At 38.0% G+C, this 16,183-nt stretch overlaps 1 protein-coding gene across 1 annotated transcript in view; it reads left to right on the forward strand.

Annotated features, from left to right (window-relative positions):
- The first annotated feature begins 2,087 nt into the window (after positions 1-2,087).
- Positions 2,088-16,183, forward strand: part of il1rap (interleukin 1 receptor accessory protein) — a 36,279-nt gene continuing 22,183 nt past the window's right edge. The window contains exons 1-4 of the mRNA XM_074640967.1: positions 2,088-2,404; positions 9,990-10,075; positions 14,155-14,350; positions 16,057-16,140. Of these exons, the coding sequence (XP_074497068.1) occupies positions 2,403-2,404; positions 9,990-10,075; positions 14,155-14,350; positions 16,057-16,140 (368 nt within the window). The 5' untranslated portion in view covers positions 2,088-2,402. The remainder of the gene's footprint in view (positions 2,405-9,989; positions 10,076-14,154; positions 14,351-16,056; positions 16,141-16,183) is intronic.

Here is a 16,183-nt window from a genome sequence, read left to right on the forward strand (position 1 = left end):
AGACACGGTTAAGACAAGATGAAGACACGGTGAAGACACGGTGAAGACACGCTGAAGACACGGTGAAGACACGCTGAAGACACGCTGAAGACAAGGTGAAGATACGATGAAGACATGGGTGAAGACACGCTGAAGACAAGGTGAAGATACGATGAAGACATGGGTGAAGACACGCTGAAGACAAGGTGAAGATACGATGAAGACATGGGTGAAGACACGCTGAAGACACGCTGAAGACACGGTGAAGATACGGTGAAGACATGGGTGAAGACACGGTTAAGACACGCTGAAGACACGGTGAAGACACGGTGAAGACACGGTGAAGACACGCTGAAGACACGGTGAAGACACGCTGAAGACACGCTGAAGACACGGTGAAGATACGGTGAAGACATGGGTGAAGACACGGTGAAGACACGCTGAAGACACGCTGAAGACACGCTGAAGACACGGTGAAGATACGGTGAAGACATGGGTGAAGACACGGTGAAGACACGGTGAAGACACGGTGAAGACACGCTGAAGACACGGTGAAGACACGCTGAAGACACGGTGAAGACACGCTGAAGACACGGTGAAGACACGCTGAAGACACGGTGAAGACACGCTGAAGACACGCTGAAGACACGGTGAAGACACGCTGAAGACACGGTGAAGACACGCTGAAGACACGCTGAAGACACGGTGAAGACACGCTGAAGACACGCTGAAGACACGGTGAAGACACGCTGAAGACACGCTGAAGACACGGTGAAGACACGCTGAAGACACGCTGAAGACACGGTGAAGACACGGTGAAGACACGCTGAAGACACAGTGAAGACACGGTGAAGACACGCTGAAGACACGCTGAAGACACGCTGAAGACACGCTGAAGACACGGTGGAGATGACATAAAGATGTTCATCATGTTGACGGGTGTCGGCTCAGTTAAACTCTGTTTTTAGTCATAAAGTGTGAATAAAACTAAATGTTTTAATTCTCAGCTGTGATTATAAATCTAATAAACTTGATGAAATTAGTCATAATATTATGATAATATCTTAGCTGTTTAATATAAACCAGGTTTTCATCAACATGTAGTTACAGACTGACGCCACCAGAGAGAGACGGAACACCAGATGTGTCAACAGCTGTAACATCTTCAATATGTAATACACATAGAAATATAGTCAATATGTTTGTATTAACTCCCTTATTTATTCATTCTTCTGTTTAATTTTCCCTTTTATTTATTTATGTATTTATGTTTATTCATTTTTTAATTTATTTATTAATTTTCGCATCAATTTTTTAATTTTTTAATTTTTTCCATTCATTTTTTATTTCCAATATATTTATTTTTAAATGTATGTATATATTTATGTATTTATGCATTTGATTATTTCTGCAGGATTTTCCCTTTCTATTTCACCCCTTATTCATTTCCCCAATCTTATTACTTTTGTATTCTTTTCTTTATACATTTCTTTATCCAAAAAATAAATAAACAAATACAAATACATTTTAAAATAGATAAATAAATGAAAAATAAATAAATACATTTTTAAATTGATAAAAAATAAATACATAAATAAATACAAATGAATTAATGTCTACATTTATTTTTAATATTATTTTTGCTACATTTATTTATTTATACATTCATTCATTTATTTATTTGTGTTCATTAATTAATTAATTAATTTATTAATTTATTTATGTATTAATTTATCAATTAATTAATGTCTACATTTATTTTTAATATTATTTTTGCTACATTTATTTATTTATTCATTCATTTATTTATCTATTTATTTATTTATTTATTTATTTATTCATTTATTCATTTATTCATTTATTCATTTATTTGTGTTCATTAATTAATTTATTAATTTATTTATGTATTAATTTATCAATTAATTAATGTCTACATTTATTTTTAATATTATTTTTGCTACATTTATTTATTTATTCATTCATTTATTTATCTATTTATTCATTTATTCATTTATTTATTTATTTATCTATTTATCTATTTATTTATTGATCGATCAGGTTCTGGAAGCCTCGCGCTGTTGAGAAATCAGTGATCGATGTCGCAACAGGAGGAGGAGCATCAACCCGGAATAACTTCTACTTCCCTGATGTTCCACACAGACAGACACACGGAGCTCATTTAACGGGTTTAACGGGTTTAAGCTCGTTTAGACGCAGAAAGTGTCGCTGCCGCTTCAGTCCGGCTGGAACTCGCGTCTCCGTTTTGGTTCCTAATTGCGACCACTTTAATTAGTTAATGAATTAGTAATTAGCGCGTGTCTTTAACCCGGGTCCCATCTCAGACCCGCCCCCCACCCCCCGGTATAAACCGACTGGATGATCCGGACCCAGCAGACCCCCCAGACCTCCCAGACCTGCTGCCCATGTAAGTCAAACCTCCTGCTCGGGTTTATTTCTTAAATGTGTGATTTTCTCTATGGACCCTGGTTGGTCCTCATGTTGTTGTTGTTGTAATGCTGATTTCATGATAACTGAATGTGATTCTGATGTTTTTCATTCGCTGTCAGTCGCTTTGAGTAAAATCATCCCTGCATGACTGAACATCTGCACCGTGCTGTTCCACGCACGGACCGGTGTCTGCTGCTCGCTCGCATTTAAAGTCCTGCGTGCGAAACGTCATTTAGAAATCCCTCAATTTACTGTTTGGTCGGTTATTGTAAGCAGTGTATACACACCAGGAGCACAAACTACACATCAGCATTAATCATCCAGATGTGTTCTACATATCGGCATACACACACTGCACCAGCATGCGCTCAAACCAACAGAAATACAACTTTTATAAATCATTTTCCTGTTATTCCAATAATCCCTAATGCACCTCGATGGACAGTAACACTCATGAAATCTGTTGAAGTGTTGCATGCTGAACGATTTATGAGCCGAATTGACCATAAGACTCTAAATATTTGTAAAATCTCTTAAAATGTGTTAAAAGTTTTGGTTTATTTATTTATCAATTAATTAATGTCTACATTTATTTTTAATATTATTCTTGTTACATTTATTTATTTATTTATCAATTAATTAGTGTCTACATTTATTTTTAATATTATTTTTGCTACATTTATTTATTTATCAATTAATTAATGTCTACATTTATTTTTAATATTATTCTTGTTACATTTATTTATTTATTTATCAATTAATTAATGTCTACATTTATTTTTAATATTATTTTTGCTATATTTATTTATTTATAAAAAATGTAAAACGTTTTGGTTCAGTATTTTCAGATGATGGAAACATTTTGAATTGAAGACTTTTTAGATGAAGATCTTCCCACACACACACACACACACACACACACACACACACACAGGAGGGGGGGGGGGCAGCCTGTCTGTTAGCAGAGTCCTCCATCGATCCAGTCTGATAATCAGATTATCGTCAATCACATCAGATTGGGGACTCTGCAGCGATCAGCAGAAACACAGCTGAACACTGCAGTCCACCTGCCTCTTCATCATCATCATCATCATCATCATCATCATCATCATCATGAGACCTTTACAGTGAATGAATGAATACAGGAAAAGAACTTTATCTCCTTTTCCAGATACTGCTGCATTGATGTGTGTGTTGTATTTTGACCCCGTACAGGATAGAGAATATAGAGAATATAGAGACTATAGAGACTATAGAGACTATAGAGACTATAGAGACTATAGAGAATATAGAGAATATAGAGACTATAGAGACTATAGAGACTATAGAGACTATAGAGACTATAGAGACTATAGAGAATATAGAGACTATAGAGACTATAGAGACTATAGAGAATATAGAGAATATAGAGACTATAGAGAATATAGAGAATATAGAGACTATAGAGACTATAGAGACTATAGAGACTATAGAGACTATAGAGACTATAGAGACTATAGAGACTATAGAGAATATAGAGACTATAGAGACTATAGAGAATATAGAGACTATAGAGACTATAGAGACTATAGAGACTATAGAGAATATAGAGACTATAGAGACTATAGAGAATATAGAGAATATAGAGACTATAGAGAATATAGAGAATATAGAGACTATAGAGACTATAGAGACTATAGAGAATATAGAGACTATAGAGACTATAGAGACTATAGAGACTATAGAGAATATAGAGACTATAGAGACTATAGAGACTATAGAGACTATAGAGAATATAGAGACTATAGAGACTATAGAGAATATAGAGACTATAGAGACTATAGAGAATATAGAGAATATAGAGACTATAGAGAATATAGAGAATATAGAGACTATAGAGACTATAGAGAATATAGAGACTATAGAGACTATAGAGACTATAGAGAATATAGAGACTATAGAGACTATAGAGAATATAGAGAATATAGAGACTATAGAGAATATAGAGACTATAGAGACTATAGAGACTATAGAGACTATAGAGACTATAGAGAATATAGAGACTATAGAGACTATAGAGACTATAGAGACTATAGAGACTATAGAGACTATAGAGAATATAGAGAATATAGAGACTATAGAGACTATAGAGACTATAGAGACTATAGAGAATATAGAGACTATAGAGAATATAGAGAATATAGAGACTATAGAGAATATAGACTATAGACTATAGAGAATATAGAGACTATAGAGACTATAGAGAATATAGACTATAGACTATAGAGACTATAGAGAATATAGAGACTATAGAGACTATAGAGAATATAGAGACTATAGAGACTATAGAGACTATAGAGAATATAGAGAATATAGAGACTATAGAGAATATAGACTATAGAGAATATAGAGACTATAGAGACTATAGAGACTATAGAGACTATAGAGAATATAGAGACTATAGAGACTATAGAGAATATAGACTATAGACTATAGAGACTATAGAGAATATAGAGAATATAGAGACTATAGAGAATATAGAGACTATAGAGACTATAGAGAATATAGACTATAGAGAATATAGAGACTATAGAGACTATAGAGAATATAGAGACTATAGAGACTATAGACTATAGAGACTATAGAGACTATAGAGACTATAGAGAATATAGAGACTATAGAGACTATAGAGACTATAGAGACTATAGAGACTATAGAGACTATAGAGAATATAGAGAATATAGAGAATAGAGACTATAGAGACTATAGAGAATATAGAGAATATAGAGACTATAGAGAATATAGAGACTATAGAGAATAGAGACTATAGAGACTATAGAGAATATAGAGAATATAGAGACTATAGAGAATATAGAGAATATAGAGACTATAGAGACTATAGAGAATATAGACTATAGACTATAGAGAATATAGAGACTATAGAGACTATAGAGAATATAGACTATAGACTATAGAGACTATAGAGAATATAGAGACTATAGAGACTATAGAGAATATAGAGAATATAGAGACTATAGAGACTATAGAGAATATAGAGAATATAGAGACTATAGAGAATATAGACTATAGAGACTATAGAGAATATAGAGACTATAGAGAATATAGAGACTATAGAGACTATAGACTATAGAGAATATAGAGAATATAGAGACTATAGAGACTATAGAGACTATAGAGAATATAGAGACTATAGAGACTATAGAGACTATAGAGAATATAGAGAATATAGAGACTATAGAGAATATAGAGACTATAGAGACTATAGAGAATATAGACTATAGACTATAGAGAATATAGAGACTATAGAGACTATAGAGACTATAGAGAATATAGAGACTATAGAGAATATAGACTATAGACTATAGAGACTATAGAGAATATAGAGAATATAGAGAATATAGAGACTATAGAGAATATAGAGACTATAGAGAATATAGAGAATATAGAGACTATAGAGAATATAGACTATAGACTATAGAGACTATAGAGACTATAGAGACTATAGAGAATATAGAGAATATAGAGACTATAGAGACTATAGAGACTATAGAGACTATAGAGAATATAGAGACTATAGAGAATATAGAGAATATAGAGACTATAGAGACTATAGAGACTATAGAGACTATAGAGAATATAGAGAATATAGAGACTATAGAGAATATAGAGACTATAGAGACTATAGAGAATATAGAGACTATAGAGACTATAGAGACTATAGAGACTATAGAGACTATAGAGACTATAGAGAATATAGAGAATATAGAGAATATAGAGACTATAGAGAATATAGAGAATATAGAGACTATAGAGACTATAGAGAATATAGAGAATATAGAGAATATAGAGACTATAGAGACTATAGAGAATATAGAGACTATAGAGAATATAGAGAATATAGAGACTATAGAGACTATAGAGAATATAGAGAATATAGAGAATATAGAGACTATAGAGAATATAGAGACTATAGAGACTATAGAGAGAATAGAGAATATAGAGAATATAGAGACTATAGAGACTATAGAGACTATAGAGAATATAGAGACTATAGAGACTATACCAGAGACCTCCTCATGTATGTCTCTTTACACTTCTATAGTCTTAATTAGGTGAAAAAAACAACACAAGAGAAATGTGTTAGAAAGATATTAGACATGTATTTAACAGTTATAGATTTGTTAGAATAGAACGTAATCTATGAACTGAGCCACGTAAACTTTGAATGTCGACGTTTCTGAACCCAAAATTATGTTTCATATCACGCTTGCAGAAACGGACAAAGCCACGTAGTTAACGTTGTGATTGGTTAAGTTTAGGCAACAAAACGATTCGGTTAAGGTTAGAAAAAAAACATCATGGTTTTGTTGAAATAATAATGTAACAACGTAACAACGTAACAGCGTAACGTAACAATTTAACGTAACAATGTAATGTAACAATGTAACGTAACAACAGACCCTAAAAACGGAACTAAACAACGGAACCTAAAAACGTGACGGAACACGGAACTACTATAAACACCGTTACGTAAAACACCGTTACGTTAAACACCGTTACGTTAAACAACGTTGCGTAAAACAACGTTGCGTAAAACAACGTTGCGTAAAACAACGTTGCGTAAAACAACGTTGCGTAAAACAACGTTACGGAAAACAACGTAAAACAGCGGTACGGAAAACAGCGGTACGGAAAACAACGGTACGGAAAAAACAACGTTATGTTACGGAAAACAACGGTACGGAAAACAACAGTATGTAATAAAACAAAGGTACGTAAAACAACGGTACGTAAATAAAACAACGGTACATAAAACAACGGTACATAAAACAACGGTACGTAAAACAACAGTACGTAGGTACGTAAAAGAACAGTATGCTACATAAATCAGTATGTTACATAAAACATTACGTTATGTAAAACAACTTTACATGAATCAACGTTATGTTACGTAAAACAACGGTACGTAAAACAACGGTACGTAAAACAACGGTACTTAAAATATTGTTACGTAAAATATTGTGAAATAAAACAATGCTACTTAAAACAATGCCATTATTCGCAGTGCGAAAGCTCAGAAAAATCGGCCTCCTTCCGAAAAAAATTACGCTGCTTTTTCACTGCGTGTACTCGTGACCAAAACAACAGTTTGAAAAAATATATTGACTTTTCCGTTTCTCAACAGACATTTTCCAGCACCCTGCTGCCGAAAGTTTACGTTTTTTTACCCTTTTTTTTTTTTACAGTGTACTTGACAAATCTCCCTTTAAGGTACATTTTGAACAGATACAAAAAATGTGCGATTAATCGCGATTTAAATATTTTAATCGATTGACAGCCCTGATAATATAATTTCCCCGCTTTTATTCTGAATGCCAGATGAAGATGTGGAAGACTTCCTTCTAAACGTCCTGTAAACTCTCAGTAACGTGTTCGCTCCGTCACATGAAGACAGTTTCCTCCTCCGTCTCCGTCTCCGTCTCCGTCTCCGTCTCCTTCATCTAAATCAGGTTTTCTTTGAAGGCCTCCGCTGTGTCTGACTGCTCTACATTTACTGACTGCTCTACATTTACTGTCATCACATTTATAAACTGAGTCAGCAGAAAGAAAACAAACATGAGGATTCATTTCCTGAAAGAGGAACGTTGTTTATTAAACCGTGAGGATGGATTCTGCAGCTAAATGATGATCAGAGAAACTGCTGAGTGTTTGTTTGTGAGAACGAGCTCCTGAAAATGACTCATTAACTTCCCAGAATCCTCTGGGGCGAGATGCCGGGGTGGTTATTGTCATTTCGGTACCTCCGGCGTATTACACGCCTCTCTACTCTCTCACAGTCGGGTGTTATTGAGTGTGTGAGACGGATGGGTCTCGTTCTGGATGTCCCTCCTGGGATCCACTACCAGCTCCGGTCCTCCACCATCATCATCCCTCCGTCCGTCTCCTCCTCCCTCTAGTTCTATCCACTTCAGACGGGTTTTATTTTGAAATGTGGAGACACTGTGAGACACCTCTTCCTGTCTGAACTGTTGTGTTTTTATATTGTAGTTTATTACGACTTCCTGTTGGGAGGTTTGGTCGTAGAGTTCATCAGAGCAGGAAGAAGAGTTTAGAAGCAAACACTGCTGTTTTTTTGACAACAGCGCTGCCGCCATTTTGGACTGAAAACACTTAGTATATTTATAATATTTTATTGTTCCACACAGGACATTTCAGTAGAATATGACAATAGAATAGAAATAATTTAGTTTTACTTTTTTTTCGTCTCTTTGTAGGTGGATGTTTTACTGGCGTCCGGTAGTCACTTTCAGTCCAAAATGGCGGAAGCGTAGCTCTGCTGCTGGGCGCTGACGTTGCAATGAAATGACGAAATTGACTTTAATTTCTTATCAATATTCGTTATTTGAGGAAACTAAAGAGACAAAACTCTGGTGCTTTTTTGACAACAGCGCTAAATGTTACGCAAAACAACGTTACGTAAAACAAGGTTACGTAAAACAAGGTTACGTTAAACAAGGTTACGTAAAACAAGGTTACGTTAAACAAGGTTACGTTAAACAACTTTACTTAAAACGTTACGTAAAACGTTACTTAGAACATTACTTAAAAGAACATTACATAAAATATTACTTAAAAAAAGTTATGTAAAAAAACATTACTTAAAACTTTACTTTAAAAAAAGTTACTCAAAAGAACATCTTGTTTTACTGGCGTCCGGTAGTCTCTTTCAGTCCAAAATGGTGGAAGCGTAGCTCTGCTGCTGGGTGCTGATGTTGAAATGGAACGACCTGCTGACTGTTGATGCCACCTGGAACTCTGAATGATTTAATAACTAAGTGTCCCGTAGAGGCTGCCGTCCTTTCTTTAGGACAATATTAGTTTTAATCCGTGCAGAGTAAATAGTCTGAGAAGTCCGAGTGATTTAGTTTCTGACGGGTTTGGATGTGAACTGTCCGGCGTCTTTGCTTTAAAATCCTTTTATACTTAAACTGAAGCTGAGAGGCTGAAAGATAAAAGTCTTCGTTCTGTCACACGTGAGATGATTTTTACATTAAATGGAGTCTTTAGATGAAGAAGAGAGGTGAAGGTCAACATCATCTCATCTCCATGACGACCAGATGAATCCACCAACACTGATGTAACTCTGCTGCTGCAGCACATTAACACACAGAGACTGAGCTTCACTTCCTCCTTCAGTCTCCCGTCTGTACCGCCTCAGAGACGCCTCAGTGCGATACTCACGCGTCACTTCTTCCTCACTGCAGCGTCTTTAGTCCAGAAATACTCAAACAAACAAAACGGAATATAAACTCCTGAGACCTTTTTGTTCTCCGATGTTCTCTTAGTTTATAGATCTCTATTGTTGTTTGGTCTTCTTGTAATCATTACTAATAATTAGTAAACATTATTAATTATCATTTCATTGATTACATTTAATTAACTATCAATTAACCATTTATAAATTATGCTTATTATTATTATAAAGTGTTACCAGTGTATCAACAGCTTAGAGGTTCACATCAGACGGCAGAGAATAACACGTACTCTCCATCTGTCTGCAGGGCGACCTTCATCTCCACCCTCCTCTTCCTCTTCGTGGTGGTGGGCGGGATCACACCGGCTGTCAGTCAGTCCAGCGACCCCACAGGTAGGTGACCTCTGTGATTATCAATGAGGTCATTTTAACAGCTGACTGCAACACCAAACCACTAGTGAAACATATCTGGTCCTGTATCCTCCCAGCGGTTCCAGATGTGTTCAAATCAGAGCGTTCACATTTAGGTCAAAGAATGTTTCAGCGTCTAGTCCTTCTAACAACGTGATGCTTCATCCTCACTCTCTGGTCTCGGCGGAGGAAAGCACCGTGCTATCAGCAGATCAGGGACGACTTGGTTCACCTCATGTTCTGTGTTAGCGAGCTAAGCTAGCTAACTAGCCAACCGTCCGACCGGCGTCCGACCAGCGTCCGACCAGACCGGCGTCCGACCAGACCGGCGTCCGACCAGACCGGCGTCCGACCAGACCGGCGTCCGACCAGACCGGCGTCCGACCGGCGTCCGACGCCCTCAAGATAAACTGAGAGCGTATAAATCTGTGGATGTCTCAGTAAAGTCAGTCAGAAAGAGAGTCGGACAATATCAGAGAAGCGTTTCAGAGACGGAGAGAAAGGGTTGCTAATAGATTAGCATCATTTCCTCTCCGTCTCTGAAACGCTTCTCTGATATTGTAGCTCTAGAGCTCCAATCACAGTTACTCATCTCTAATGTCTGAGATCTGGATTCAGACAACAACACAGAGGACACTGCTAGCGTTAGCCTCCAGCTAACAGTGTGACGAGCTAAACTGAGGAACAGCGGCCTGTTTTGGGTCCGGAGCCTCAGTTTGAGACCCAGAGGTGATTCTGAACACTGAACGCTGGATTAATGGAGGCTCTCTACACCTTCCGTACAGTGTGTGTGTGTGTGTGTGTGTGTGTGTGTTAGTAATTGACCTGTCAGGTTTTCCCCTCCTCTCTTCCTCCTCTCCTCTTCCTCCTCTCCTCCTCCTCCTCCTCTCATCCATCCACAGTAACACCCCCCCTCTACCTCCAGCGAACACGTTCTCATCCATCTGTAACATGCTGCTCTTTTATAGTTTCACTCTGAGCTGTAAAGAAAAGTGCAAGTGAACATTTGTACTGAGTCTGTTCTGCAGACCTGTATGGAGGACCGAACCTGCCAAAATCAACAATAAATAAATATGACATTAAATGTACCAAAAATAATATTAAAAATAAATGTAGGCATTATTTAATTGATAAAAATGTGACATAAATTAATATTTATATTTCTTTTTTTAATTAATCTACTTTTCTACTTAATTTTCCCTTTTATTCATTTATTTATTCATTATTATTATTATTATTATTATTTAATAATAAATTCATTATTATTAATAAATAATTGTAGTTTTAGGTTAAATGAAATTGAATCGATCTCAGTTAATGTCTCAGTGTCTTCCGTACTTATTTTGAGTGCGTTCACACTCACAAATATGTCTAAATGCAGAATTCCCCCCAGAGGATTCATTCAAGTTTCATCTCATTTCATTCACCCCCTACACCGCCATCCATCTACCCCTCCCCCCCCACGTCTCTCAGACAGCGTTATAAATGACCGTCCTCTCTCTGGAACCATCCATTCGTCGTCCCGCGGGGCGAACGCTTCTCCTTTTAATTAACCCCTCTTCTGCAGAGTTGCATCAGATGAAGCAGAGAGATTCTTCACCTTCTACTGCAGCTCGCCGTGTAGAAGGTAAAAACAGCCCATGATGAGGATCATATTTCATGTTTTGAATTCCCTTCACCTGAGAGAGGAATCCTCTCTCACTCTGAGTGGGTTCCTGCTCTACAGGGATGATGTGTGGCTTCTACACTAAAATAAAACCTGATGGTTTGAACACCTCTCAGTGATTAAACGGCGGCTCCAGCCGTTAGCAGGAAGCGGTGGCGTAGCTTAGCACAGTTAGCTAATCAATAAGGTTATAATGATGTGAACGCTAGCACTAGCTGAGTCAACGCTAGCTGGGCTACGTTTAGAGATAACTCAAAGAACAGGGTTGTTTGTATACTCCGTGTTCTGAGAGGTAACATTACTGTTTCTGTGAATGGAGTCTGGTGGCTTTGTAGAGAGCGAACGGCTTCAGTTCCCCGTCAGAGGAGCGCCGTCTGACGGCGAGGTTTAGTGATGACATCATGATGAGGTCACGGTGTCAGCTGGAGGCTAACCAAAGGAAAGACTGGAGGCTAACTGTTATACTGTGAAGCTGCGTGATTCATGTACAGTAAACATCATCATTAAAGTAACTCACATAAATGTAATATCAGTGTCGGAAGCTTTCCCAGCATGACAGGCTATTCTCAGCCTGAAGGTCAGAGGTCAGAGGTCAGAGGTCAGGAAACTTCCATAAATATCATCAGTCTGGTTTACATGTTTCTGTTTTTATGAGTTCTCATGTTGTACGTCATCTAATAAAAGAATTAATAAGTCAAAGCATCAGCAGCAGTGTAATCTCAGATAGAGCCGGCCTCCTCCTCCTCCTCCTCTTTCTCATCCTCTTCCTCTTCATCCTGCTCCTGCTCATCCTCGTCCTCTTCCTCCTCCTCCTCTTCCTCCTCTTCCTCCTCCTCCTCTTCCTCCTCCTCTTCATCCTGCTCCTGCTCATCCTCCTCCTCCTTGTCCTCTTCCTCCTCCTCCTCTTCCTCCTCCTCCTCTTCCTCCTCCTCCTCCTCTTCCTCTTCCTCCTCTTCCTCCTCCTCCTTTTCCTCTCAGATGGTTTCAGTGTTTTAATGGAGCAGCTGCTCCTCTGTGCTGTAATCCTTTAATGAGACTGAAGTGTAATAACGTGGTTCCTTTAACGACGACATCCATTAAGCTCTGTTTGATTCTCACATAAAAACTCTCAATCAGAGCCGGACCAACTGGACCACATCCAGATCCAGAACCGCCCCCCCCCCCCCCCTCAGTCCACTCAATCATTATAGAATTATCAAGTATTAAAAGAACTTCATCACAACGACCACAAGCTTTTTGCTCCATTGACCTTTTACTCTGTTCAGGACAAATGAGCATCAGCACCAAATCGCACCATGGCGTCAAATACTCCATAAGATGATGAAAAACAACATTTCTGGTACCAATGGATTACGAAAAACTCAGAAAGTCAGAACTTTTTGCCAAAAGTCAGAAAAATGTCCTTAAAATAACAAAAAATATCAGAAAAATGTCAAAAAAATGCCTGAAAAAAGTCTGAAAAATGTCCCAAAAAAATCCAATAAATGTCCAAAAAAAGTCTGTAAATTGTCAGAAAAAAGTACAAAAATGTCTTTAAAAAGTCCGAAAAATGTCAGAAAATAACCGAAAATAATCCAGAAAAATGTCTTTTCTAGTTTCATATGATAGCACTATCTTCACTCTAGCTTTAAAACTGAGCCGCTACAACCTAAAAATCTCAAGTTGTGTTAATGCGTTAAAGGGACTATTTGTAACTTTGTACGCGCATAACTGTAGCAGGTCGTCACACATGCGCGCTCGCATATGCGCGTTCGCGTGTAGCCGCTGTACCCTCCTCCTCTGCCTGCTCGCCTTCACTCAGACAGCTCAGCTCGCTCCACCTCTAGACGTGAACGCTGCTCACTCCTCACTGCAGAAGAGTTAGTTTAGCTCAGCCTGCGCTGAGGCAGGAAAAGCCAACACTAGGATCAGCATTGATTCATGGAGAGACCTTGGTCTGGTCAGCTAACATTACTGCCAAGCAGCTGAAATATAGAGTGATATTGTGCTTTTAGCTGACGTGTGTCTCCTCACTGTGTTGAGTGATGCTCGTTCAGGTATATTTAGAGCGAGCAAGCGCGAGCCCGACGCTGACTTTCCTTGATTTCACGGCCACAGGTGTCGCTGTTAAGAAGCATTTGTGAAAGTTACAAATAGTCCTTTTAAAGAAATTAGTGGCGTTAAAATGATTTTGCATTAACGCGTTATTATAACGTTAACCTTGACGGCCCTAATTTGAATCATTTGGATCCCCTTTGGTAGAAACGAGTATTCAGCTGAATATACTTTAAATACTGTAGGATTCAAAGAACAACAGTTTGGTCTGTACACAAACAGAACTAGGCTCAGGAACTATCTCTAGTAGCTGGGCGGATGGATACGCTGCTGTTGAACTGACGACGCCTGTCTCCCTCAGAGCCCATGTGTTATGACTGGGGGGAGTCCAGCAAGGCGGCGGTGACGGTCCTGGACGGACAGGCCGGTTGGCTCTCCTGCCCTCTTTTCTCTCATCCCTCCGTCTACAACTACACCTCCACCCAGAGCGCCGGACACAGCCTCTTCTGGTACCGCATCCCGGAGGGTCAGTACCTGGAGCAGCCGATCCCATTCAGGTACAACAGGAAGTTCTGATCAGCTGTTCTGTGATCAGTTCTTTATATGCATGAGCTGATGGCGGAGTCAGCACAGGGTCGTAGTGGTGAAATAAAACGTGAATACCTTCATAGACGTATATATACGTAGACGCCGCATTGACTCCTGGATCGTACGTCAACGCCGGCGCCATATTGGACCAGGCGAGACGGGCCTGTAACCCTCTACTAGTGAACGGGGGATAAAAAGCACTATGACGTCTACATTCATCAACCCACTTCAACCAGTCGTTATTCTATTAAAGGCTTTATGATCTACGAGGAGTAACGTTAAGTTCACGCTTTTATTCTTTTCCCAAAGATTTTGGTGAAAAACTGTTAAACACATTAACGTCACGGCGTCCGGTTCCTTGATCAGCGGTCTGTCCTTCGATACGGTGGATTCAATCAATTATTAGGTTGTTATTAACAACTAGTACTATCATGTCACATTTTCCTTTAAGCATTTTACACAATATCAACTGTTCAAGTTAACGTTACGTCTTTACAAAACGTTTGTAACATCAGATAAGAGCTAGCTAACGTTCCTTATTGTTAACTAATCAATATAAGTTAAAGTTATCTAACGTTCCTTATTGTTAACTAATCAATATAAGTTAAAGATATCTAACGTTCCTTATTGTTAACTAATCAATATAAGTTAAAGTTATCTAACGTTCCTTATTGTTAACTAATCAATATAAGTTAAAGATATCTAACGTTCCTTATTGTTAACTAATCAATATAAGTTAAAGATATCTAACGTTCCTTATTGTTAACTAATCAATATAAGTTAAAGATATCTAACGTTCCTTATTGTTAACTAATCAATATAAGTTAGTTATCTAACGTTCCTTATTGTTAACTAATCAATATAAGTTAAAGATATCTAACGTTCCTTATTGTTAACTAATCAATATAAGTTAAAGATATCTAACGTTCCTTATTGTTAACTAATCAATATAAGTTAAAGTTATCTAACGTTCCTTATTGTTAACTAATCAATATAAGTTAAAGATATCTAACGTTCCTTATTGTTAACTAATCAATATAAGTTAAAGTTATCTAACGTTCCTTATTGTTAACTAATCAATATAAGTTAAAGTTATCTAACGTTCCTTATTGTTAACTAATCAATATAAGTTAAAGATATCTAACGTTCCTTATTGTTAACTAATCAATATTAGTTCATGTTAGCTGAACTATCCAGATTCTCAGAGACTAACCTTTATGTTTCTACTCCTCATAGATCATAAACTCTTTAATAGAATAACGACTGGTTGAAGTTGGTTGATAAATGTAGACGTCATAGTGCTTTTTATCCCCGTTCACTAGTAGAGGGTTACAGGCCTGGTCCAATATGGCGCCCACGTTGACGTATCGCCACAACCCGCTGAGGCGTCCAGTGCAACGTCTATGTATACAGTACGTGTCTCTGGGTCCATCGTTGGACCGTCTAGAACCAGGATGGATGGAGAGACGGAGCTCTCAGTCTGGAATCATTCAGACTAATTGAGACACTCTGAGAGTAACCGGCTGATGAAGTGCGGCGTAACGATTTCCCTTCCAGACAGGACGTATGGTGTTTTGGAGGCGAGCAGCTCAATTAGCGTCGCCGGAGTGAAGCGGACGTTCTAATTGGATCTGATTTACCTTCATTCAGAGTCTAATGTGATTCTCGTCTGCAGCTCGCGGCTCAGCAGAGACAGAGAGAGGCTGTGGCTGCAGCCGGCCGCCGCCGCCGACACCGGCCAGTACATCTGTATGCTGAGGTAAGACGTCCGACTGTCACGGCTTGCTTGCTGCTCTATCGGC

Source organism: Sebastes fasciatus, chromosome 7 (assembly GCF_043250625.1).
Source record: "Sebastes fasciatus isolate fSebFas1 chromosome 7, fSebFas1.pri, whole genome shotgun sequence".
In the NCBI taxonomy this organism is placed as follows: Eukaryota; Metazoa; Chordata; class Actinopteri; order Perciformes; family Sebastidae; genus Sebastes; species Sebastes fasciatus.